This window comes from Silurus meridionalis, chromosome 12 (assembly GCF_014805685.1).
Source record: "Silurus meridionalis isolate SWU-2019-XX chromosome 12, ASM1480568v1, whole genome shotgun sequence".
NCBI classification, from domain to species: Eukaryota; Metazoa; Chordata; class Actinopteri; order Siluriformes; family Siluridae; genus Silurus; species Silurus meridionalis.
In genome coordinates, this window is record NC_060895.1 from 7,137,561 (window position 1) to 7,161,990 (window position 24,430).

Consider the following 24,430-nt stretch of genomic DNA (forward strand, 5'->3'; position numbering starts at 1 on the left):
CACGTTCTCGTGAAAACCAAGAAGATATAAGGGATTTTTTTCTCTTTTTGTAAACTGAGCACTTTTTTTTTTTTTTTTTAAACTGGACTTGACTGCCTGCCTGGGCTGCCAATCGGTTAGCCAACAAGCTAACACTAGCTAGCTTGTTAGCTAACGCTAGGTTGGTTTGGGCTAGCTAGCCGTGTCCAGATACTCTGATGCTAAGTGAGGGGGGAGGGGGAATTACCTCGAACAATTTGATTTACGCTGGTTTTTATCATCTTTTTTCTTCGGGTCGTTTTTTACAAAAAAAACAGGAAAGCGCCCCACGGAGCCGGGTGGATCTTTTTAACACCGGGTAGATTTTGTGTGGGTTTTTTTTTTTTTCCGCCGCGACTGAAGTAAGTAAAAGCGAATGTCGGCGAGTTCAACAAGAGCCCGGAGGATTTTGAATAGTTAGCTCGCTTAGCAGCTCAACTTGGCCGAGAAAAGACGCCGAGGTCTTGACGGCTGATTTTGGTTTGCGGGGCTGCTCGGCTTGGAGTTCAGACTTCAACACACACAAAAGAAAATCGGTTCGTTTGCTGTTGAAATGATGGCGAGATTGGCTTCACCCTGAAGATGAGTTCTTGTTTTGTACCCAACGGGGCGAGCCTGGAGGACTGCCACTCCAACCTATTTTGTCTGGTAAGAGATTTAACCGAGCTAAAGCTAAACTGCGGCTAGCTCCAGACTAGCTTCCTTCGAAGTAGCGGCCCGGGGCCTGTTGAGCTACTTAATGCTGTCTGGACAAGTAAAACATGTGTTTCTAGCTTTGAAAAGAAGTCATGCACATTTGCACGAATACGCCATCGTTTTACAGGGTTTCTATTCAAGTTTCTCGTCAAGATTATGATTTTCTGTTACGGTGAAAGTTAGCAGCCGCTAATCGAGCTGTTGCTAGTATGTCGGTAGTAAACAATGTTACAACTAGCCAGAGTTTCTTCTCGAACCCTGCAATTTCTCATAAACCACTAAAATAAGAAGGATCTTAATGATTTATAAGACCTGATTAAACGTTTGCCATCTGTGGATTGATCTCCAATTAGCTAGTTACCTTCCCTGTTAGAAATCGTGCATACCCGATTTCTAATGGAACCCGGAATCGGGTTGCTAAATACTGTTGCTCGTTTCCATCCAATGCATGTTCTGCAAGCTTTAACATGTAATCAGGTTTCATATATATGTGTATAAATTAATATTGATATGTGTATATATATTTTTTTTCTCTTTCTGATTAAAGCTAGTGAGCTAGCATGGCTAGCCATCAATCAGAAATAATACGAGGAAGGCCCTACGTGGGTCTGGTCTGCTGTGCTCTGTTCAACTCATCATGTTTTATATAATAATTCAGATTTCATGTTCACATTTTGCTGCTTCGATTCCCAGCAAGTTTCTCTTCCGTGTGATTCCCTGATCGCTTTCCAAAGTTAGGTAGTGACCTCTGCACTGCTCGACATAAACACTGATATGATCTGATTACTCTGTTGATATTTACATCCCCTTTCCCAAATAGAAAATAAACCCACTCCTGCCCAGAGAGTGGAGTATTTCCTGGAGATAATTGAAAACTTTTCCAGTCAGATGGTCTTGTATAACTGGATTTATGCCCTGGCAGGCAGTGCTATGATGCTATGGGTTTCAGGAAAGTGTAGTCATTCAAACCATAGGGATGTTCTCTCTCTTTCTCCCTCTCTCTCTCTCCCTCTCTCTGTATAATCTGACACCTATTTTTACATGTTCCTGTTCAGCTGCTCGTAGACAGCCTCACGTTTACGCATGTTTACTTGGAAGTGCACCTTCAGATGGGATGGCACACAAGAATCAATACGTCTTGCAGGCGCTTGTGCATTAAAGCCTAGTGCTTTGGAAAAGTGCGCTGTTTTCAGGATCTAAATAATACTTATGGAGATTTATAACATTGTAATTGACCATGTTGGTTATTGTGTGTGTCTGACCTCAGGCTGACCTCACAGGCATAAAATGGAAGTGTTTCGTATGGCAAGGCCCCACATCTTCACCCATCGTCTTCCCTGTGACTGAGGAGGACCCCATCCTGTGCAGCTTCAGCCGGTGTCTGAAGGCAGACGTGTTGAGCGTGTGGCGGCGGCACCAGACGCCTGGACGCCGAGAGCTCTGGCTCTTCTGGTGGGGCGACGATCCCAATTTTGCGGAGCTGATCCACCACGAACTTTCAAGTAGGTCCCCTGGCTTTCTCCGTTTCTCTAGATCCTAATACTAACCCGCAGCACTTAAAATAACACACACTACATTTTGTTGGCTGTTAAAAGGTGCCACCTCTGATTCTTTCTTTTCTTTCTATTTTTTGATCGAGTACTGTACATAAATATTTTTGTTCATCTTTAAATTGATTGTAGTTCACTTTACTTGCATCCGCACAAAAATCATAATAGTGCAAACAAGGTGGTTAGCAAAATATATGTTTTATGTAGATGTTCGAGAGACCACAGTGGGTACAAGTCTGTGAAGAAGAACTCCAGTTTAGCTTTTGGAAAATGGCTTGTGGGTGTTTGCACTCGCTTGCTAGTAGGATCATGTTTCTCGTCGCAGCTGGGCTCAGTGCACAGTGATGCGTTGAGAAAGGAAGAACGTACAAACGCAGACTCTTGGTTACTGTTTGTGCACAGAAGCCCTGATGATTAAACACTTGCACTTGTGTGGCCACATATTTGTGAACACTTGAGGGCGTTGTACATGGGCGGTCGCATAGGTGTCTGCCTCGCACCGAACATCAGGATGTCCACTAGAGGGCAGAAAATGAATCAAGTTTCACATTTCACCACAGAGCAAACGGAGTGAAGAATAAAGTACTGTGTGAGATAATACCCAGGATCCCTACAACTTGTGGGTTTTGAATTACTCGTAGCCATTATATTAGGTGGTGAAGGTAGTCAGAGTGGGGACAGTTAGATATATTCAGATGCTCTTTTTAAATAAAGAAATACATTAATTAATCAAAAAGCATGTGTTGATATTGCAGGAAAAGAACATGGATTACTAAAGAGCTTTCACCTTGCATCAACTGTGCATTATCAGTGTATTATTGTCTGAAGTAATAGCCCACTGCAGCTCTGCAACATCAGCTTGGCCAAATAAAGCAGTATGGGATTGCTTAGTTATGTGTGGGCATGCTTTGTGCAGAGCAGCACACCCCCCTCCATGGTGTGTGTGTGTGTGTGTTTTCTTGGCAGCATTTTCCAGATGCTTGGTGATCATTATAGAACTGGGTTTCCAGTCAGATTAAACATTTGGACCAGAAAAAGCAGTCTGCTTTATGAGTTTAGAGTTATTGAAGGCGTGAAAACCATTCTAACAGACCAATTGTATTCCTCCTGCTGGTTGTGAGCCATAAGGATTCGTGCACATGTAAGCTTCTCGGTGCACCTTTTGACATGGTGCGCTTACCCATAATCCTTCTTTCTCTTGCATCACAAATACACTTGCACGTGGGAAACGAAAGCAGCTTTTAAGCGCGCAAGTATCGATTTGAGCTTTTTTGGTCACCAAACTTTAGCACAGGAAACGGTTTAATTAGAGTTTGATCCTGTTTGGGGAGAAATTTGAGAAACCCTAAGAACCTGTGGCTACATGGTGAATATGATTAATATATTTTGGAATTGCAACAACAATTACTCACCTCCTGTGCTTACTTATGCATGGATCATGACAAACATGCATGATTTAATGGTTTGGTGGTTAGAATCTTGTAGTACAGCGCAACCTCGGTACTCGCGGGGTTTGCGGTCTCTGACCCCTCAAGAATAAAAAAAAAAAACGCAAGGTTTTGACTCTCCTTTTGATGGTTCCTTTTTCAAGGGGAATTGTACATGTCGTGTAGTGTAAACGCAACAAATAATGTGAATTACTTGTCAAATGTTTTATTTACTACTTTAAATGAATAATACAATAATAAAATAGTTTTTTAAACCATACATTACTTTCCAAATAAAAAGTCGCGAACTATCAAGGATCCACTGTATTCTTCTGTTCACACTGCAAAGATGTACCACATTAAGTGTGTATTCACACTGGCAGGTGACAAAGTGACGCATGACACACACTTTTTTTTGAGTTTGCTTCATAGTCCTGCAACTATGGGCATAAAAATCAACGTTTAATTACTTAATATTGTAGATATTTTTGTATATATATATATATATATATATATATATATATATATATATATATATATATATATATATATATATATAAATATATAAAAATCCTGTAATTTTTCATAGTTGAGTTTATTTTCTTACAGAACGTATAGGTTCATTGGGTAGATTTATTTTATTTTGAATTACAAAAAATGATTATTGCACTTTTAATTGTATTTTAGACAAAGATTGGGCAGCAATTTGTATGTTCTACACTTGATTGTGTATTGTGTGTGTAATTGGTGATCACTGCACATCTATGAGACAAACCAGGTGCAAATTAAGAAAGTATAATAAAGAAATTATATAAAGAAGGACCGTAATTAAGGGAATTAAAAAAAAAAATAAATAGCAAGGTTATGCAACTTGACAAAATGATTATACCAAACAAACATGACATCTTTCGAAGAGACTGACATTAATCTTGTGGATTGCCCTTCGTTAGGTAATGACGACGGTGGGTGGGAAAGCGGTTTGACTTACGAGTGCCGCACACTGCTCTTCAAAGCCATCCACAACCTTCTGGAGCGCTGCCTCATGAACCGCTGCTTCGTGCGCATCGGCAAGTGGTTTGTCAAACCCTACGAGAAAGATGAGAAGCCAATCAACAAGAGGTAACGCATTTCTCAGCATTGTGACAACAACTGTGGTTTGTTTTTTGTTTTTTTTATTGTGGTGTTCTTTGTTTGTTTTTTTCTCACTAACTCTGGGATATAACCACATCCCACAGGCTGCTGTATTAAACCTCATAGAAACATTATCACAGAAGGAAAATTGCGTATAGCTGTAAATACAGCAGGGTGCAATTTCTCATCCGGAAGCCGTATATACTTCTGTATCACCTCTGTAATCACTCAGTACGTTTGTGTTTTGGGTTCCTCGCTGGATTTTTTAAAATTTTTTTTTTTTTTTTTTATTATTATTATTTTTTTTTTAGCCGAGTCATCTGGTTTTGGAACGTCAGGTGTATGGAATTTAAATCCTGACTCAGGTCAAATTAGCTAGGGAAGAGTTCAGTGTTCGGTCGGAATCAACGAGAGGTAATTTGCTCCCTCAAGACTGAGCTGTTGTGCTGTGTTTACAGTTTTGACAATGTGTCAAAAATAGCCCCTTGGCTTCCTGCTCTCGGTGCACGCGCAGGGCCACAGTCGCCGTGAACGCACTGGAAAATGTGACCGGTTTCCCCGTTTTATCTTTGCAATGTACTTTAAAGCAATTTTCAATTTAAAAATGAACCACAAAAAAAAAAAAAAAAAGAAGCTTTGCACACGTGCTTGCAGTACGGGTACATTAACTTGCCCAGGTGCGAGCGATCGTAAGTTCTTAAGAATCAACTCCACTAGTGGTTCAGGCTGATCATTTGGAAGTGGTGTGATTTTCTTCAAAAAGACAACGAACAGATGACATAGGATGATGTCAGGCTGTGTTCAACACCACAGGGCTGTGTGCAGGCTTTGAAGTGCCATCTGTTGGTGTGGAGTTTGATGGCGAGTTGGTAGTATGCCTTAATGACACTCCACTGGGCGCTCAGCAGTCGTACGAGGAATGTGCACACTTTCCCCATTCAGCATAATCGCCCTGCTCTCTCATTACCTGGGTTGTGATTCATGGTCTTATTTTATGTCTCGTCTGTGTGCAGCAAGGTGACCCCGTAGCTTTGCACATTTGAAGTGTAGTTTTTTGCATATGACTTTAAATGCAAAAAGAGTTGTAAGTCGTGTAAAATGGGCTGTGAGTGAGGGTTCAGAATCAGGTGAGGAAAGAAGTCCTGAGCTGTTTATCCTTATTTACAACAGTAATTCTAATACAGTTAAACAGGCCGAGGTTTTTGGCAGTCTTTTGGTACGTTGTGGTTTAAACTAATTGTGGTTTGTTTTTAATGCCATGATTTTATCAAAATAACAAAAACTGAAAGCTGCGTGTACTTGGAAGGCTTTCAGAACACCATAAACAAAATTGTGGTTTGGGTGGCACATTTTCATAATGCAAGCTTCTACAATCTTTTTACATTTATCTGTACTGCAAGAAGGATTGAGTATATTTAGCAATCTTAATCTGAATTAATCGCTCAATCCAACCCCAATTGTGAACCTGAAAAGTCTCAGCGGATTTAGGAGAAACCCCTACTAGGAAGTCGGTGTATACCTCTACAAGTTGCCTATATAAATGTTTGCTTTCTCTCGGCAAGTATTATAAAATAAATTTCCGATCACTTCGCATACCGTCCGTACTGATTCTTCTTCCTTTACGTTCTCTCACTCTTAAAAGCGAGCATCTGTCCTGTTCCTTCACCTTCTTCTTGCATGGAGACAACAACGTGTGTACCAGCGTGGAGATCAACCAGCATCAGCCTGTCTACCTGCTGAGTGAGGAACACCTGACTCAGGCCCAGCACAGCAGCAGCCCAGTGCAAGGTGAGTTCATGCGTTTCGGCTCGGCAGCATGATGCCAAACACCACATTTCCATGGTTGCCAGAGCATTAAAAAATAATAATCTGTAGAGTTCATGAGAATTACAGAAATAGATAGATAAGCTGGGTACACCACCATGGTTCAAAACATACTGAAGTAATATATAAAGATGTTCCTGGATTCACTGTACTAAACAGAGCCTGTTTTTGTAATTGATAGGAATACTAAAAAGTATAAAGCGACTTTCCTTCGTTTGAACTGTAATCAAATATTCGGTTCACATTTGCACCAAACTGCGACACATTACGAGTGCTGAATTTCTGAATCCAGTCTATAAAAGAATTGAATCTGGACAGTTTGCGCTTCTGTATATTGTTTTTATAAGACTAAAGGAATAAATTGGGTGACTAATATAAAGGTGACTAATCATCCACAGGTTTAGTGTCTAATGTTAGTGTACAAAAATGGTGTCAGCATGGTGTTAAGGGTGTTTTTTATTATTTTGTTTTATTTTTGTATTTAAATTTTTTAAGGGGATTTTCTGTTTTACTATAAATCTATATATTGGCTATAATCAGTACACGTATTCATATCGTAATGTTTCGGTGCAGGACTTTCGGTTAGGTACACTCCTTTTTACGTTGGAAACAATTAAAATCTGAGTTTACACAGGAATGTATTAAGTGGCGGACCCCCTGGGTTTTTTTTTTTTCTTCTTCCAGGTCATCCCAAAGTGGGATTTGGTGTAGGGTTCTGCACATGCTGCTCAGGCCTGTTAGCAGTGGTGGACAGTAGAGACTTTTACTGAATTACGTCAATTTGGGGAGACATTTATTTTAACTTCACTACAATTCAAATAAGTCAAATATCGTATTTTTACTGTTTGCATGCCAATCAGGGTCGAGCTCTGTTTTGAGCTTGTTTCGATTGCTGCTTGGTGTATCTACTTAGCACAAACTCATAGTTTGTCTGTTCAACATCAGCAGAACATTGTGAGAGGAATAAAAGATGAAAGAAACTCCTGATTCTTAATTGCCAATCAATCAGAGATTGGTGTGCTGAGAGTAACATAAGAGGACATATCATAATAGGACATTATAGCCAGAAATCATTGTACTTTGGATACTTTTCTCCTTTTTTCAAGTAAAAGTTTGAAGCACTTTTACTGGAGTAATATTTTACCTAGTGTATCTCTACTGTAACTCAAATGGTTTGTGTACTCCGTGTAACACTGCCTGTTCGTTCCTGTGGAGGGAAATAGAATTGCTACAGTGACATTGTGTGCAATTTTGTGCTTCCGTGTTCATGGCAGCAGTTTTGTTATGTGGGTATGATGACTAGGTGTCCCCAAACGCATGGCCTTAATGTATTTGCAGTTCAGTGATGTGTATCGTAAGTTTATGTGATAATGTGTCTTACTTTTTGTTGTCTCCTTAAAGGCCTGCAGTTGTCAGTATGTTGGCAAGCAGGTTTTTTTTTTGTTTGTTTCTCTCCCCCCTGTGCTCAAGGGCATAGTAATGACAGCATCCTGCTGATTCTTCTGGGACTCTCTTGCCTTCCTTGCTGCTAGTAATTAACTACAGTACAGGCTTACTCTAGCACTGATGAATCCTTCTGCAAATTCACACTTACAAGTTCAAAACCTCAATTCCCATTTAAACAACCTATAAGGCTTGCGCTGATTAACTTTTCTTCTTAGCTTTGGCTCATTCGTCATCATAGAGCCATGTTGCAGATATTTCAGCAAGACGGTGTAAACAGTCGTCCCCGTTTATCGCCGTAGTTACGTGGCAAAACTGACCGTGCAAAACGAATTTCCGCGAAATGCTTAATTTATTTTTTTATTATTTAAGCCATAAATCATCCTCCCACACTAGAAATATCACATTTATAGTGAGTACTGTACAGTTCTGTAGAGTAGCCTATGCATAGTTTCTCTGTTTGTTATTGGTTGTCCTATGACGTCAAATAAGGGGGTTAAAGATGCACGTCACTGCATTCTTTATTTTCGTTGGCTAAATCTGGTGATGTATGTCTTTAACTCCGCCCTTTTTGTTGGACGTCAGAGCCAATCACAACCCAGATTATATGAATGGGCCACTCCGATTGGCCAGATTCGTTCCTCCAGCCGTTTAATGTTGATTTCAGCATCCCAGCACCGTGATTTCGTACACAGCGCTACATGTTCTTGTGTAAATGTACGATACACATTGTACTGTATTTTATGTATACTATTACTTTATTTTATAATTAGTTATAATTATATTTTTATTCATAAATTCTTATTTTAACATAAAACCATTTGCGGAACAAAATAGCTATGTGCCAAAATTGAAAATCGCGATAAAGTGGGACCGCGATAAATATTTCATATAAAAGAGGGCCATTGGCCAATGGGGTGTTTATTTTGTAGATTAATAACCGATTGTGTGTGTGATTCCTGACAAGGTTCTTCATCTATATCCAAACATTTATGTGTTGCTGGGAGAATTTTAGGCAGTTACAAAAGCTTTTTTTTGCTTATAGGCTCAGCCCAATGTGGCTCAGGTCACATCCAGTCAAAACAGGATCAATCCCTCAGTATTCATTTCCCACCCTACTGCTGCCAAAAGCATTTATAAAAGTGAGAATTATACCAAGATTTACTGAAGTTACACAACACACCAAAGTTCATCTTGTAGAAAAAGTATTTGCATGCGTATTAAACTATTTTCTACTTATGTGGGAACTTTTTAAAATTATCCCTAGTGGAAAAACTATGCAATATATACACTATATACTACACTATACTATAGATTTTAAGAAGTGCAGCGTGTTCAGCAAACCAGTGGTTTTAAATCTACTGATTTATTTGTACACTTTTTTTTTTTTTTTTGTGACATCTAAAAAAAAAATACAGCAGAGTCTCTTCCTGTAATGATTTAGATGGTTGGAAACACTCAGGGAGATTTTTTTGTCCAAACCTCCGTGAAGCACATTTAAAGCTCCTTTAAATTTGTAGGTTCTGTGCCAATTATAATAAGAATAACAATTCAGGCTCTGCATTTTTCCCTTTCAGTGCTTCCAGACACATTGTTATGAAATTGGAGTTTAAAAATGTAAACCTAACAGACAAAGAAATCGTCTATACTGCAATTCTAAAGCTGTTATCTTTGGTCTGCCTTTCCCCGATCACCATTTTCTTAACTGTGTGTGGGACAGTGTGCATTTTTTTTTTTTTTTTTTTTTTTTTTTTTTTTTTGTGTACATTTTTTTTCCCCCATGATAACATGTGACAAAGGAATTTTGCATGTGTGCAGCCCTGTTACCCTACAGTATACATACAGGGCTGCACACATGCAAAATTCCTTTGTTAATGTTTCCCCATGTTAATTTTTATTTAAAAAAAATGTTTTAACTGCTGCTCTTGCTGTACTGCAGGAGTGGTTTTTTTTTTTTTTTTTTTTTTTTTTTTTTCCCTCCTTTCTTTCCATAAACCCTCTTCTGTATACATGACTTAGCAAGAATGCTTTTTTTTTTTTTCTTTTTTTTTTTCGCACCACTTCCCCTGCCTTGACACACATTTTTTGAGAGTGGGCAGCTTAAGGCATAAGATGTTCAAATCCCAGGACTAGCAAGCTGTCACTGCTTGGGCTCTGTGAGAAAAGCCCAGTTATACTGTTCAATTGTATAAACGAGCAAGTGGATTAAAACATTGTAAAGTACTATAAAAATACTATTTGTATACTTTAGTGTTACAACAAAGAAATATTTCCTATTGATGTTTACTCTAATTCCAATCCTAATTTTCTATTTCCAGTGATTCTCAGCCCATATGGTCTGAATGGTACACTCACAGGCCAGTCCTTTAAGCTTTCTGATCCACCAACGCAGAAGCTAATAGAAGAATGGAAGCAGTTTTATCCCATTGGCCCTAACACCAAGGAGACCCCAGAAGATAAGTTGGATGACCTGGACTGGGAAGATGACTCTTTGGCTGCTGTGGAGGTTCTTGTTGGTATGAAACAATAATTATTACCAGCTGACGATTCTGTATATCTCTTAGATTGTATTCTTAGGTAGACTTGGTTTCGACGTTCTTGTTTGTTTTCTTTGGCAGCCGGAGTGAGGATGGTCTACCCAGCATGCTTGGTGCTTGTAGCCCAGTCAGATATTCCAGCCCCGGCTGCAGCAAGCGCAATCGGCACTACGATTGCCCCCGGAGGCCATCATAATCACGCCATACACAGAGACTCTGCTCTCTCATCAGTGACACTAACTCCTCCAACCTCACCAGAGGAAGCTCAAAAAGGTATGATTGCACTTTTTGAAGACGTCTGTTTGGTTATTAGTAAACAGTTTCTGTTGATTTTAGGCAGTTTTTATGTGGTTAATTTTTTCCCCCCTTTCTGTAGTTTCTCAGCCTGCTCCCAGATGGACAAAAATTTCCTCAGCTGCTGATGGCTTCAGCTTGGACTGTACTAGTCATCATGGGGGTAAAGTTCCTCGCAGGTTGGCCAGTCATTTGTTGGAGGCAGTGTGGCAGGAATGCAATGTCAACCGTTCTCAGAAGTATGACCTTTTGTTCTTTTTGTTTCTTTCTGTTTATCCTGCTAGTGTATATTGAAGGAAGTAGCAAAATTGATCTATTTTTTTTTTTTTTTTACAGGAGAAAGTTTTCAGCTTTAGCCAGTGGTCTGTGTGATGAGGAGATGGATAAAGCTGGCGTCTGGGATTTTGTTGAACGCTATCAAAGGATGCAGTGCAATTGCTCAAGGTATAGAGGGCATAAATTCCTCACATGTCAAAATTTTTTTTGATGCTTCTTTTTGTTATTCGTTCTTATTTCAACCATCAAGACACAAGGTGGTTGTAAATAGATTGAAACATTGTTACATGAATGTAATGTTGTGTTTTTTTTGTTTTGTTTTTTTTAATACAGACACAAGAACCTAAAGCAGCGTGCAAGTAACACTCCTGGACTCCCCCTCCCTGCTGGCCATCCCTCTCAACTTCCCTCCAAATACAAAGTGGCAGAGAAGCCAGAAAAGGCAGAGAAACAGCAGAAGCGGCCTCAAACACCCTTCCACCACCGCAGTTCTGTTGGCGAGGATTTGAGTCTGGAGCCGGATGAGCGAGGCAGCCATTACCGTACGCTTCACCACGGGGATGTCGATTCGAGCAAAACTCAAACCCTGCACACATCATCCAGGGACATGGTCGGCTCCCCGCAGCCTCCACCACTCAGCCCACATCCCTGTGGGCGAGAGGAAGAGACACCAGCAGAGTTGAAACGCTCTTCCACCCCTCTTCATCAACAGTTCTACCCTCCATCTTCGGAGACATGCCTTCTGCCTTCAAAAAGCCCTGATCGTTCTTCCTTTGACCCTTTGACCTCAGAGTACGCTACAGCTTACCCAGACTCGCTGGAGCCCATAGTGTATGTTGGCTCTGCCATCAGCCCCAACGAGGATATGAGCCACAACCCCTGGAGGTATTTTAGACTTCCAGGCAAGAGAAACATGGACCTACAGCCTCCTCAGCTTCCTGTGGACAAACTGAAGCAGGACAACCTGGACAACATCGTTTCTGTCACAGAGTAAGCACACATTTTGAAAATGAAACGTTTATTATTGTTTGTTTCTGTTTAGCACTTTATAGTATTCATATCATTTGTGTAAAGTAGCAGACAACCTCAAATACACCACTATGGACCAGATTTAAAGCGTTTAGGAAAACGTAATGTACAGCATAACATAACATAACATTTATGATTTACAGGATGATGGCCTCCTCTGCGACCCTGAAGGTATCAGAGGAGCGGGTGAAAATGTACATGCAGAAGAAGAACCAGTATCTCTCGGTATCCGTGTGTGATGGAGAACAGGAGCTGGATGCAGATCCTTACGCTTTCGTGGAGGGAGACGAAGAGTTCTCCTTCACCGATAAGGAGAAGAGGCCTGGAGCAGAACCGGCAAAGAGAAGCAAAGTCAGTCACGCATCCCTTTTGTCACTAGTTTAATGCAATCGATTGATTGTGTTTAGCATTTCAATAATGCGAATTGAGTACCTCGTTTTGTACAAACAGAATAGCGATTTCAGTGTGAATAATGATGTAAAGGCAGTGGAACAGTGATTAAAAAAAAAGATCCTGGTTACATTCATTTAATTGTACAGCAGCTTTGTAGGATGCTAAGTTGAAGAGTGAAATTGCTTTCCACCAGCTAAGCATTTCTTTGGAGAGGGAGAGCAGGAGTGCGGATTTTAACCAAACTCAGTTTTGAGCCCTCTTGGCTTCTTATTTTTCCAAACTCAACCAATGAGAGAAACCACAAATGAGATGTGGAAATAAGCATCTCGGTTTGGGCAGGCATAGAGGAACGATTGCAGCACTGAATCATTTACACTGTGCTAAAAATACTGCATGGCGAAGTGCTAACAGTGAGACAGATATGGCATGATGCATTAATGAAGGTGGCAGTGTGAGGTTTCAGTGCCACTGTACTTAAATAAATGCATTGTGAAACAGATGCTATTGGGTGCTTGTGCTGCCATGTTGAGATTCCAACTTTCGTGCGTTTAAAAAAGTATTTATTGACATTAATATTGAGTGATATCTACAACATATAGTCAGCTCTACACACATTTAGAGCTGTTCAACAGTGCAGTTGGATAGCAGAAACGAGTATTAGCAGCTAATGTAGCGGCTAATGACCGTGATGGTGTAATAAGTCAGGCTAGATATAGAGAATGAGCTTTCTCAGGGCTAAACACATCTTGGTCCACAGATTGCATTTTTTTTTTGTCTAACGCTTTGCCTAAGTTTGACATTATGCAATATTTCCCACTCATTCTTTCTGTCTGTCATATGGTTGAAGAAGAACTGTACAATTATCATGTGACTGACACAGTCCAAACTCCAATCCGGGGTCATGCCTGATTTACTCAACAAGTGCACCACTAATAACCGACAATATCCCGTGGTTTCTTTTTTTTGTGCCAAACAATAAAACAAGAGCCTAATATATTGTATATTTGCTACATTTCAGCAAGTTGATTTGATTTTAATTTGACTTTTTCAGAGGGATGACGGTAGTACTTCTTCCACTGATGGTGCGTATGCTGTATATTTCATTGTAACAATTCATTTAATTTTTTTGTTTGTTTTGTTTTTGTTTTTTACCCTCCCAGTATTTCTAAGCATTTGATTTCAATTTTTTTGTCACAACAGACACTCATGGCTCAGCCTGCAGCAAACCTGTCCCATCCACCATCCGCCTAATACACGAGACTGACCTGGCTGTGTCTATAAACGATCTGGATAATATCTTCAATTCTGATGAAGATGAGCTTACGGTCAGTAGGGCCTCACATGCTCCTTCGAACAGTAGATCAGTTTGGTTGCGCTTGCTGTCTTACTAGACAGACAGCTCGCCTTTTGTCTTTACTATTATGTGCCACACTGTTGCACGTAGTTCATGGTGTCATTTCAGTGTCATGCATGTGAACGTGCTTTTTTTTTTTTTTTTTTTTATTTCCAATTATTCCAAGCAGCCCGGAGCCAGGAAAACTGGAAGTGGAACTGAAGAGAAATTTGGTGGCAAGGAGTCTAAACCAGCTACAGCAGACACTCTGTCATGTTTAAGTATGCTTGTTGGACGTTTACTTTTAGTCAAAAATGACTTCATTAATACACCTAAGCATTGGCTGAAGACTAATTGTGTGTTTGTGCATGTCTAGGTGTTGCAGATCTACACCAGATGTTTCCCACACCTCCATCTATAGAGCAGCACATCATGGGCTACTCCCCCATGAACATAGGTAGTAAAGAGTGTGGTTCCATGGAAACCGGACCAGGCTTCTCTATGGCTGATGGGCCATTGCTCATTGGCACGTTTAAAATGGAGGTGGAGGAAGGCCTTTGCAGCCCCAAACCCTCAGAGATCAAGGTGAGGGCAAGTGGCAACTGATATGCAATTTTGATGATTTATAATAGTCCAGTACTGATATTGTTTTTTTTCTTTCAGGATTTCTCTTTTGTATTTAAGCCAGAGCCAAGTCAGGTTTTTGTGGGCAGCTCTCTCTATGCTCCCCTAAAGACCCTTCCTAGTCAATGCCTGATTTCTCTTAAGCTGCCAGAGGACTGTGTGTATCGGCCCAGCTGGACCGTGGGCAAACTCGAGATGCTCCAGCCAGTGCCTGCTATGTCTTTCCATGGCAAGGAAAGGTAAATACAGAGAATGTGGAAGTTGCAATATGAGAAGTCAGTTAAATTGTTTCGATGTAAAAGTGGGATGTTGTGTAATTCATGGCTCAGAGAAAGCATGAGTTCCTTCTCTCGATCGTGCCGCTAGTGGGTGGAAACGACTTAGGATAAAGTAACGGGGAAGGAATGATGCATTTATAAAATCGGGAGCTACCCCTGCATTCTTTCCCACCATTTCTTTTTGTTAATAAGCAATGTGTGGTTTTTGGCTCGTGTCTGTTTTCACAGTAACATCCCTAGTGTGGGCAGTGCCATGGAGCTGCAAGACTACACGCAAACCTACACCCCTCAGACCCACACCCCCTTCCAGTCTAGCAGTGCCCCACCTAGCAACAGTGGGGCGGGCATCTTACCTTCACCCGCCACGCCTCGCTTTTCAGCACCGACGCCGAGGACGCCGCGTACGCCCCGCACCCCACGTGGCCCTGCTAGCGCACAGGGCTCAATGAAATACGACAATTCCGACCTGTATTCTCCTGCCTCCACCCCCTCCACCCTCAGGCCGCTCAGTTCAGTGGAACCAGCTACAGCTCCTTCGGTGCCTGAGGCCCACAGCCTCTATGTCACACTCATCCTCTCTGACTCGACTATGAACTTGTTTAAAGACTGTAATTTTGACAGTTGCTGTGTGTGTGTATGCAACATGAATATCAAGGGTGCTGATGCAGGTGTTTACATTAGTGACGCAGGTCTGGATTCGCAATACTCCAGCACAGAAACTTGCTCGTGTGGCTTCAGTGCCGTCGCCAATCGACGCTACGCAAACGGCGCCGGCCTCTTTCTTGAGGACGAGCTAGATGTTGTTGGCAGGGGGACTGACGCTGGCCGGGAGGCAGAAAAGCACCTGGAAGCACACCGCCGTGCTTCTTCGGTGCACCTTCAAGATGAGCTGCTCCTCCTGCTGCAGGAACAGTGCTCCAATCCCTTTCCTGCTCTGTGCATGCCAAAGCCCAGAGTCAGCTTACTACCACGGCCACCTCGCCGCCTGGAGGAGAGGGACTACTGCAGTGACTGCTACCTGGCTCTGGAGCATGGTCGTCAATTCATGGACAACATGTCTGGAGGAAAAGTGGATGAAACGCTGGTCAAGAACTCATGTTTGCACCCTTGGGCCAGTCGCAACGGTGAGGAATAATTCCATAGTGACACAAAATTATATATTTTACCCTAGTATATAGATTTGCATAAATTCCTCTTTATTATGCAAGTTGTCAGAGCCTTTCTCTCCTTTTCCTTTCAGCCATGGATGTGAGCTTGCTGTTCTCTCAGGATGTGTTAAGGATGTTACTGTCTCTGCAGCCTGTGCTGCAGGACGCCATCCAAAAGAAGCGATCAGTGCGCTCTTGGGGCGTCCAGGGTCCCCTTACTTGGCAGCAGTTTCACAAGATGGCTGGCAGGGGATCTTATGGTATGTATAGTTCCAGCCACTGCACGTGGGGTAGTAGTTATTTTTTTGCACACATTTTTTCAGATTGATTAACAAAATTCATCATCTCTCTCTTTAGGTACCGATGAATCTCCAGAGCCGTTGCCCATACCGACTTTCCTAGTTGGTTACGAGTATGACTTTGTGGTTCTGTCGCCTTTTGTTTTGCCCTACTGGGAGAAGCTGTTACTGGACCCTTTTGGCTCTCAGAGAGATGTTGGCTATGTTGTTGTGTGTCCTGACAATGAGACTCTGATGACTGGTGCTAAAACGTTCTTCAGAGACCTGACTGCAGTCTACGAGGTAAACGCAGTGCAACCTGTTTAAATGATGATCGATTAATCGTGTTTAGCATTTTAAAGGAACATAACACCATATTATATAATATAACACCAATTTATGCCTTACTTATCATGCAGGCATGTCGGCTTGGGCAGCACAAGCCCATCTGCAGGGCTCACGCTGATGGGATAGTAACAGTGAGTACTGCTGGCTTGAAGCCTCAGGCAGAGCAACCTCTCAGCGACTGGTTCTTTAAAATGTGCAACAGTATCAACAGTGACTCAGTGACGAAACTTAAACTCTACGCCCAAGTGTGCCGGCATGACTTGGGTATGATTTCTTCTAAATCTAATTTCTGTGTTAATGCTCTGTTTTGTTTTGTAAACTTATAAAATTCAGTGCATCTAATAATGTTCTTTTCAAGAATAGGTTTTCCCTGTTACAAAAAAAAAACGCACGTTTTTGGCCGGTCTGTCCAAAATGAGATGTGTTTTCATTCAACGAAAATATGGCTTTTCAAGCTGGATAATTTTTGAAAATGCCGTTTCGCCAGGCTGGTATTGACCCTGGTGTTCAAAGTAGTAACTGCTACAGTCGAGCCCCTCATATTTGCATTTCTTTCCCTTCAGCTCCATACCTGGCAGCCCAGTCTTTAGACAGCTCCTTGCTCTCTCAGCGGAACCCTTCGTCCTCCTCCTCCTCCTCCTCGACATCACAACCTGCCAGCTCCAACAACACCTCAACAGGCCCTCAGAACACCTCCACTGCCACCAGCACCTCCACAGCCAGCAGTAACAATAGCACCCCAGCACCCACCTCTGCCACCTCCTCTAACTCTCAGGGTTTGGGAGGCTTAGGATCTAATAAGCCCAGCTCTCTCCCTCCCTTTGGTCCTCAAGGAATTCAGCATGCTGGAGCCCAGAACACAGGCACTGTAGGGGACAGCACATCAGCCACCAGCCAGCCACAGGCTCATCCTGAACCACCGGAGAGGTACAGAATTCTAATAAAACGTCTCTGCTTAAAATATACTATTCCCTTTAACTCCAGTTGATGATGAGCATTTCCTTTTTACAGCACTATGGAGAGGGACAAAGTGGGAGTTCCAACAGATGGAGACTCTCATGCTGTCAGCTACCCTCCTGCTATAGTGGTCTACATAGTGGACCCATTTAGCTATGAGGACACGAGCAGAGGCTGCAACTCTAGCATTTGGAGTTTGGGACTCCTCTACTGCTATATGGAGATGCTGCAATTTTTGCCTCCACATATAAGGAATGCAGTGTCTGTGCAGGTGAGTTTTTTTTTTTTTCGTCACATTTTGTAATGAGTATTTGAAACATTAAAATGGCTGACATTCTGTATTGTAATGCAGGTGGTTCCCTGCCAGTATCTGCTGCAGCCGGTACGGAGTGAGCAGAGGCATATATATGCCCAGCATTTGAAGTCCCTGGCTTTCTCTGTGTACACACAATGCCGGAGGCCTCTCCCAACTTCCACCAACGTCAAAACACTAACAGGTTTTGGCCCTGGACTTGCTATTGACACTGCATTACAGAGCTCTGAGGTATTACAGCTTTTGATTGTTTTTTTTGTTTTTTTTCTGTAGCTTGCGATTTTAGTCGGTCAATAGTTAACCACATCTGTTTTAGGATGCTAACAAGCTACTTTGAATTCCTTTGTTTCTAGGCAAGTTTTAAATAGTTATTATTAGGGCTGCATACCTAATCATATTAAAATGAGATTAAGGTTGGCTTGGCTTTCATTATTTACTAAACAAAGAAATCAAATTCATTAGATAATTGGCTCTCGTTACACGCTGCGTATTTAACTCTTAGCTTCCATGATGTTCTAATCTGTTTGTTTAGACGTTTTTTGGTTTTTTTTTTTTTGTAATTGTTATAAATTAAGCATTTTAACATATGTATAATAGGGTTTTTATCTTTTTATTATTTGCTTTTAGGTTTCATATAGGCTTGTTATTTAGTATGTGAAATGAATTATGCATACTGTTGATTTTCAAGTGCACCAAACCCACCCTTTTTTTAATTTGTTTTAATAATCAGTGCAAACTTTTCGTTTTCTTTTGAGCAATAGAGATGAATGGATGGGTAGATGGATAGATAAATAGATGGATACTTGGATACTTTATTCATCCCAATGGGAAATTTGCATTGGTTATCAAGTAATCATTTTGGATAGGGACGCACTGACATGTATTTAAGATTATATTCTGAAAAAAATGGGAAAATAATTTTCTAAGTACAACACTTGACCAGTGTTCTGTTTTGCATCATCATTCAGAGAGCAGAGTTTGTGCGTCTCTACACACCACCATTCGTCCTGGCCCCAGTAAAGGACAAGCAGACAGAGCTGGGCGAGACCTTTGGTGAGGCAGCGCAAAAACACAACGTCCTCTTTGTGGCCTACTGTTTGTCTCACGACCAACGCTGGCTGCTGGCCAGCTGCACCGACCAGTACGGAGAGCTGCTGGAGACTTGCATCATCAGCATAGACGTGCCCAACAGGTCAGTGCTGAAAGAAATAGTTTTTTTCCATCTTATTATTTCTCTAGTTAATTCCATGTAACTGAGAGAAATTTGCTTCCTCCCACAGAGCTCGGCGGAAAAAGGGCTCAGCCCGCCGACTTGGCCTTCAGAAGCTCTGGGAGTGGTGTGTGAGCCTGGTCCAGGTGACCTCACTGCCTTGGCGAGTTGTAATTGGCCGGCTTGGAAGAATGGGTCATGGGGAGTTGCAGGGTAGGTAACCTTTAGGGTACAGTTACTATTGCAGTAGTTGTGTCACACATGCAAGTTTTGAATGTGTGGTTTGCTTGATTTCGAACAGATTGGAGCATCCTGCTAAGCAGGCGTAACCTGCAGTCTCTGAGCCGCCGCTTAAAGGAGATGTGCAGGATGTGCGGCATCTCGTCAGCAGACAGTCCCAGCATTCTTAGTGCCTGCTTAGTTGCCCTTGAGCCTCAGGCAACATTTGTCATTATGCCAGGTAGGATATATATGAAGGATTCAAGTCAAAGGAAAACAAAATCTTTTTAGAATCTTAAAAGGCAGCCACAGTAGCACAAGCATGAATATATCTTTGCAAACCCAGGCCAGGTTAAAGTGGTATGTTAAATCTCTATTGCAAGCATAGTTTTTGTCTTCTTTTTTTATAATCAGTTAACTGTTTATTTATAAATAGTAATACTTGTATCTGAGTCTGTGGCCTAAAGGCAATGCAGGGAAACAACTTGAAAATAATTTTAACTTAAGATTTATTAACCGTTGCAAAATATTTAGCCATGACAGTTCTCTGACGTCTCATTTTTGTATGTTTATGTGAAGACTCTGTATCTACTGGATCAGTGTTTGGCCGCAGCACTGCACTGAACATGCAGACATCACAGCTGAATACCCCTCAGGACACATCTTGCACCCACATACTAGTGTTCCCCACCTCTGCTGTGGTCCAGGTCATCGACACACCTTTCAATCCCATTCATGGTCAGTCTCAAGCACTAAAAACCCTCACAGCTTCAGTTGCCATTTGTTCTTGTTTCGGTTTTTTTAATCAATCCTCTGTCGTCAGATGCCTCAGATGCTATGGGCGGCATGGATGAAATCCTGGACATGCTGGAGAACGACGTGGACCCTGACCTCATCAACATACTACCCAATTCTCCAAACACCTCCCCAGTGCATTCACCTGGCTCACACTACCACCATGGTGGAGATGGCAGCAAGGTTGGTTCTCTTCTTAACTTTAAGCTCAGTATTATTCGGCGGTCATTCGAATGAAGTGTCCGGCGTCAGTCGTTTCAAAATGGCAAATCAAATGTCTTTATTTTGAGGAATTGTCAACTATGTTACACTTTTTTTTTTTTGATAACTAGTAAAGAAATAGATTCAGGTGTTTACTAGCTATATCATAGGCTATAAAGATAAAAAGAATGATCTATGCAACACCATTTTTCTCATGGAAAGTATGGGTGTGTGTGTTTTCCTCAGGGCCAGAGCACAGATCGCATGGAGTCTCACGATGAATCTCCCAACATCCTGCAGCAGCCAATGGCACTGGGTTACTTTGTTTCCACAGCCAAAGCAGGACCGTTGCCTGACTGGTTTTGGTCCTCCTGCCCTCAGGCCAAGAACCAGTGCCCCCTTTTCCTGAAGGTGAGCCATTATGCAGCAGCGTTTTCTAGCTAGCGAATTGGTAAATATGTAGATTATGATCATTATTCATTTGTTTTACTGAAGAGACAAATATTAGCAAGCTACAAAATTAGATTGGATGTACGAAAATGACATATTTCATTTCCAGTTAAAAATGATTTTTAAGATGAATAAAATCTTATTGATTTGTATTGTATTTTGTATTTGACATTGTGGCAGGAATAATGCAGATTGCATCATAAAATGCAATACATTGAGTACCAAGCTAAATTACCTTATGTACCTGCTGCACATATTTTCAACACTATGAGAACATTAAAAAAAATAAAATAAATTGTAGTTGAACATATTCATAAAAAAAAAAAATCAGTAACAAAAGTTTATTTTTACCACAACTTTTTCGAAATCTGAAATGTCCAAGTCAATTTATGAGGCAGCCATGTTGTTAAAACCTGCCCTAATCCTGCTATTGACTGCAGAGCATAGATAAATCCAATAGGGGGCAGAAGACAAGTCTCAGATTTTCTGCAACAGGTTTTTGAGGAAAGTATTGTTAATGCAGGTGGTGCAGAGGTCTCCGAAACACATATATCAAATATGATATATTTAGCGTTTTAGGGTTAATATAAAGAGTTTTAAGTTGTTCCAAAGTGCAATCATTGCAAGTCATAAGGATAAGCTTATTCAAGATGCTACCGCTCTTGTATTTAGATTTGGTGGGCGTCGCCAGCAGATGCATGTGACCTTGTGATACTTTTGTTTTTAAGGCATCTTTACACCTGCACGTCTCCTTGGTGCAGTCCGATGACCTGCTGCACAGTAAACACTCCCACCCTCTCGACTCCATCCACACCTCAGATGTGCTCAGGTAACACCAATTTTTTTGAAAACCTTATTTTACATCACTTAATCTTAAGCTGCCTATTTATTTTGGAAAATATACTTTTTAAATATGGTTTATTTATTAAAAAAAAAAAGAAAAAAATTGTTATAAAATTAACTCTGATATACATCAGCAAGTAGCATCTGTTATCTTTGGTGCAATCTTTTTAAATGCTTAATCTAGTCAATAAAACCATAGATAATTTCAAAATCTTTTATGTAAATATAGCATTTTGAAAATTTAGTAATTTATTTTAATAAAAAATATAAACAATGTAAGTATATATTTGAATATACTGAGAAATCACATGTATATAAATATTTAGACCCTTAGTGACGCTTGAGAACGAGCTCAAATGCCTTCCAATTCTCTTGATCGTGCCTGAGATGTTTCTTCACCTTGCTAAGAGTGCACTTGTGGAAAGGGTTTTTTGATTGGACATGATTTGGAAAGGCACACAAAGGCTGACGATGCATCTAAGAGCAAAGGTCAAAGGAACTGCCTGCAGAGACGGGATTGTTGCAAGGCACAAATTTGGGAACGTATTCTGCTGCACTGATGGTTTCCAAGAGCACAGTAGTCTCCATGATTCACAAATGGATCAAATTTGGCACAACCAGGGCTTTTGCAAGAGCTGGTCACCCGACCAAACTGAGCAATCAGGGCAGAAGACCCTTAGTAAGAGAGTTGACCAAGAACCCGATGGTCACTCTGACTCTGGGGTGAGCACTGCAGATCCTGTGTGGAGAAATGACAACGTTCCAGAAGGACAACAATCACTGCAGCCACCCCCCTTGAATTTGGGCTTTATGACAAAGTGGTTAGATAGAAGCCTTTCTCTCCACAGTGCAAACCCATGGATGCCCGCTTTAAGTTTGCCAGCAGACACCTGAAGACGGTGTGGAACAAGATTCTCTCGTCTGGTGAAACCAAGATTGAACTGTTCGGCCTCAATTCTAAATGTTATGTCTGGAGAAAATCAGGCACCATCTCATCACCTGCTTAAACCATCCCAAAAGTGAGGCATGATGGTGGCATCATCACGCTGAGGTGGTGGTTTATGCGGCACGGACTTGGCAATGTCAGGTTTGAGGGAAAGCTGAATGGAGCAAAGTACAGAGATAATAACCTGTTCCACAGAGCTCAGGACCTCAGTCTGGGCCAAAGGTTCAACTTCTTACATAACGACAACCCTTAGCACACAGCCAAGACGACACGGGAGTGGCTTAGGGTCCTCACCCAACCTGGCCCATCTTGAGAGTATTTGGCATGAATGGCAAAAAAAAACCAGTCCAAGTTTGCAAAACGCTAAAAAGACTCGAGGCTATAATTGCTGCCGAAGGTGCTTCAACTTAAGTACTGAGTAAAGGGTCTGAATACTTCTGTGCATGTGATATTTCAGGGTTTTTTTTTTTTTTTTTTTAAACAATCTACAGATATTTCAAGAATGATTGATTTTTTTTACTGTCATTATGGTGTACTGGGTGTAAATGAATGAGGGGGAAAAAAGATTTTGTAGCAACGGCTGCATCATAACAAAATTCCAAAAAGTGCAGGGGATCTGAATACTTTCCGAATGCAGTCTATTTTTATAGGAAAAATCTGCTTCAGCATTTGATTGCAGCATTTTGGCCCGCAATAATATTTGGCATTTCCTAATGAATCTCTGCATCCTAATAAGCTGTGAATTAGACACCTAAGCTAATTGTTTTCCATCCGCTGGTCGCATAGGTTCGTGCTGGAGCAGTACAACGCCCTCTCCTGGCTGACCTGTGACCCTGCCACACAGGACCGCCGCTCTTGTCTCCCCGTGCACTTTGTCGTGCTTAACCAGATGTACAACTTCATCATGAACGTGCTGTGAAACCATCACACGCGGTGCTGCACTGCTTCTGCAGACCATAGCACGCGTCGCGCAGTCAGTCTGGGCACTTGGGAAGTGCAGGGATACATTAGCATTGCCAAGAGTCCGTCTCAAAAAACCAACTGGAGCTAAAGGGACTAGTCTACTGAAATGTTCTTTTTAAAGACCTGATATTTTGGTCTGGGTAAGATCTTTTGCAAATGAAATGCCTACATATATCTTATTTATTGTACGTTTTTAAATGTGTAATTTCTTAATCTTTTTTATATATATATATATATATATATATATATATATATATATATATATATATATATCTGAAGGTACATATTGCCTTCCTATAAAATTAAAAAATGTTCTAACATGTATGTAATTGTCTTAATTGCAAGGCAAGAACTGACAAATGTATTTGCAGTAGGTTGCTTTTAGAGTATTTTCTGAGAGTGGAGAGACAATTTTTATTGCCATGATGTACAAATGAAGTATGCTGAAGCTGTTCTTAGCCTTGTGTGATGGAAACTGCAGGATAGGCTGTAGTTGCAGAAATACCTGTACAGCGATTTAATGTGTTCAAATAAGAGAACAAGAGATACATTGTCAAATTATATATTTTATATCAGATTTAGAGAATTGTGTGTGTAAATATCTATATAAAATATGTACATACAATCTTGTACCGCTATGAATGGTGCAGCCAATTTTAGGAATAAAGTGCGTCAACCTGAAGTGGTTGCGGTTTGCGTTTTTGTTTTTTGTTGGTCTTGCAAATTGCATATTCTTCAGCATCAGACTTCTATGGTGTACCATAAAACTTAGTTGAAATTCTTATTCCTCCCATAGATTATTCATTTCATGTTATTGTTAAGCTCGGGGTGAGCAGTAACCGCTAGGCAGCAGATCTTTATCTTATTCCTTGTTCTACAGAAGTCTTTCCAGTGTGTAGTGCTTTA

The 24,430-nt window shown here is 41.1% G+C and overlaps 1 protein-coding gene across 1 annotated transcript; it reads left to right on the forward strand.

The window, feature by feature from the left end:
* Positions 1-68: 68 nt before the first annotated feature.
* med13b (mediator complex subunit 13b) lies at positions 69-24,206 on the forward strand. Its single transcript, XM_046862893.1, has 30 exons — positions 69-666; positions 1,982-2,216; positions 4,642-4,810; positions 6,465-6,610; positions 10,408-10,605; positions 10,708-10,899; positions 11,003-11,159; positions 11,257-11,364; positions 11,530-12,186; positions 12,369-12,576; positions 13,670-13,700; positions 13,819-13,943; positions 14,142-14,232; positions 14,328-14,536; positions 14,615-14,814; positions 15,082-15,977; positions 16,094-16,261; positions 16,359-16,582; positions 16,699-16,891; positions 17,191-17,554; positions 17,639-17,855; positions 17,937-18,128; positions 18,866-19,089; positions 19,178-19,320; positions 19,409-19,567; positions 19,906-20,064; positions 20,150-20,304; positions 20,569-20,733; positions 21,501-21,601; positions 23,348-24,206. Exons 1-30 carry the CDS (start codon positions 601-603, stop codon positions 23,478-23,480), a joined length of 6,285 nt encoding a protein of 2,094 aa, XP_046718849.1. The 5' UTR covers positions 69-600; the 3' UTR covers positions 23,481-24,206.
* The last annotated feature ends 224 nt before the right edge of the window (positions 24,207-24,430 follow it).

Coding starts and splice junctions, on each gene's coding strand:
- med13b (XM_046862893.1), top strand. CDS start 601: ATGAGTTCTTGTTTTGTACCCAACGGGGCGAGCCTGGAGGACTGCCAC. Junction 17,856..17,936: donor GGAATGCAGTGTCTGTGCAG/GTGAGTTTTTTT, acceptor ATTGTAATGCAG/GTGGTTCCCTGCCAGTATCT. Junction 20,065..20,149: donor ACCTTTCAATCCCATTCATG/GTCAGTCTCAAG, acceptor CTCTGTCGTCAG/ATGCCTCAGATGCTATGGGC.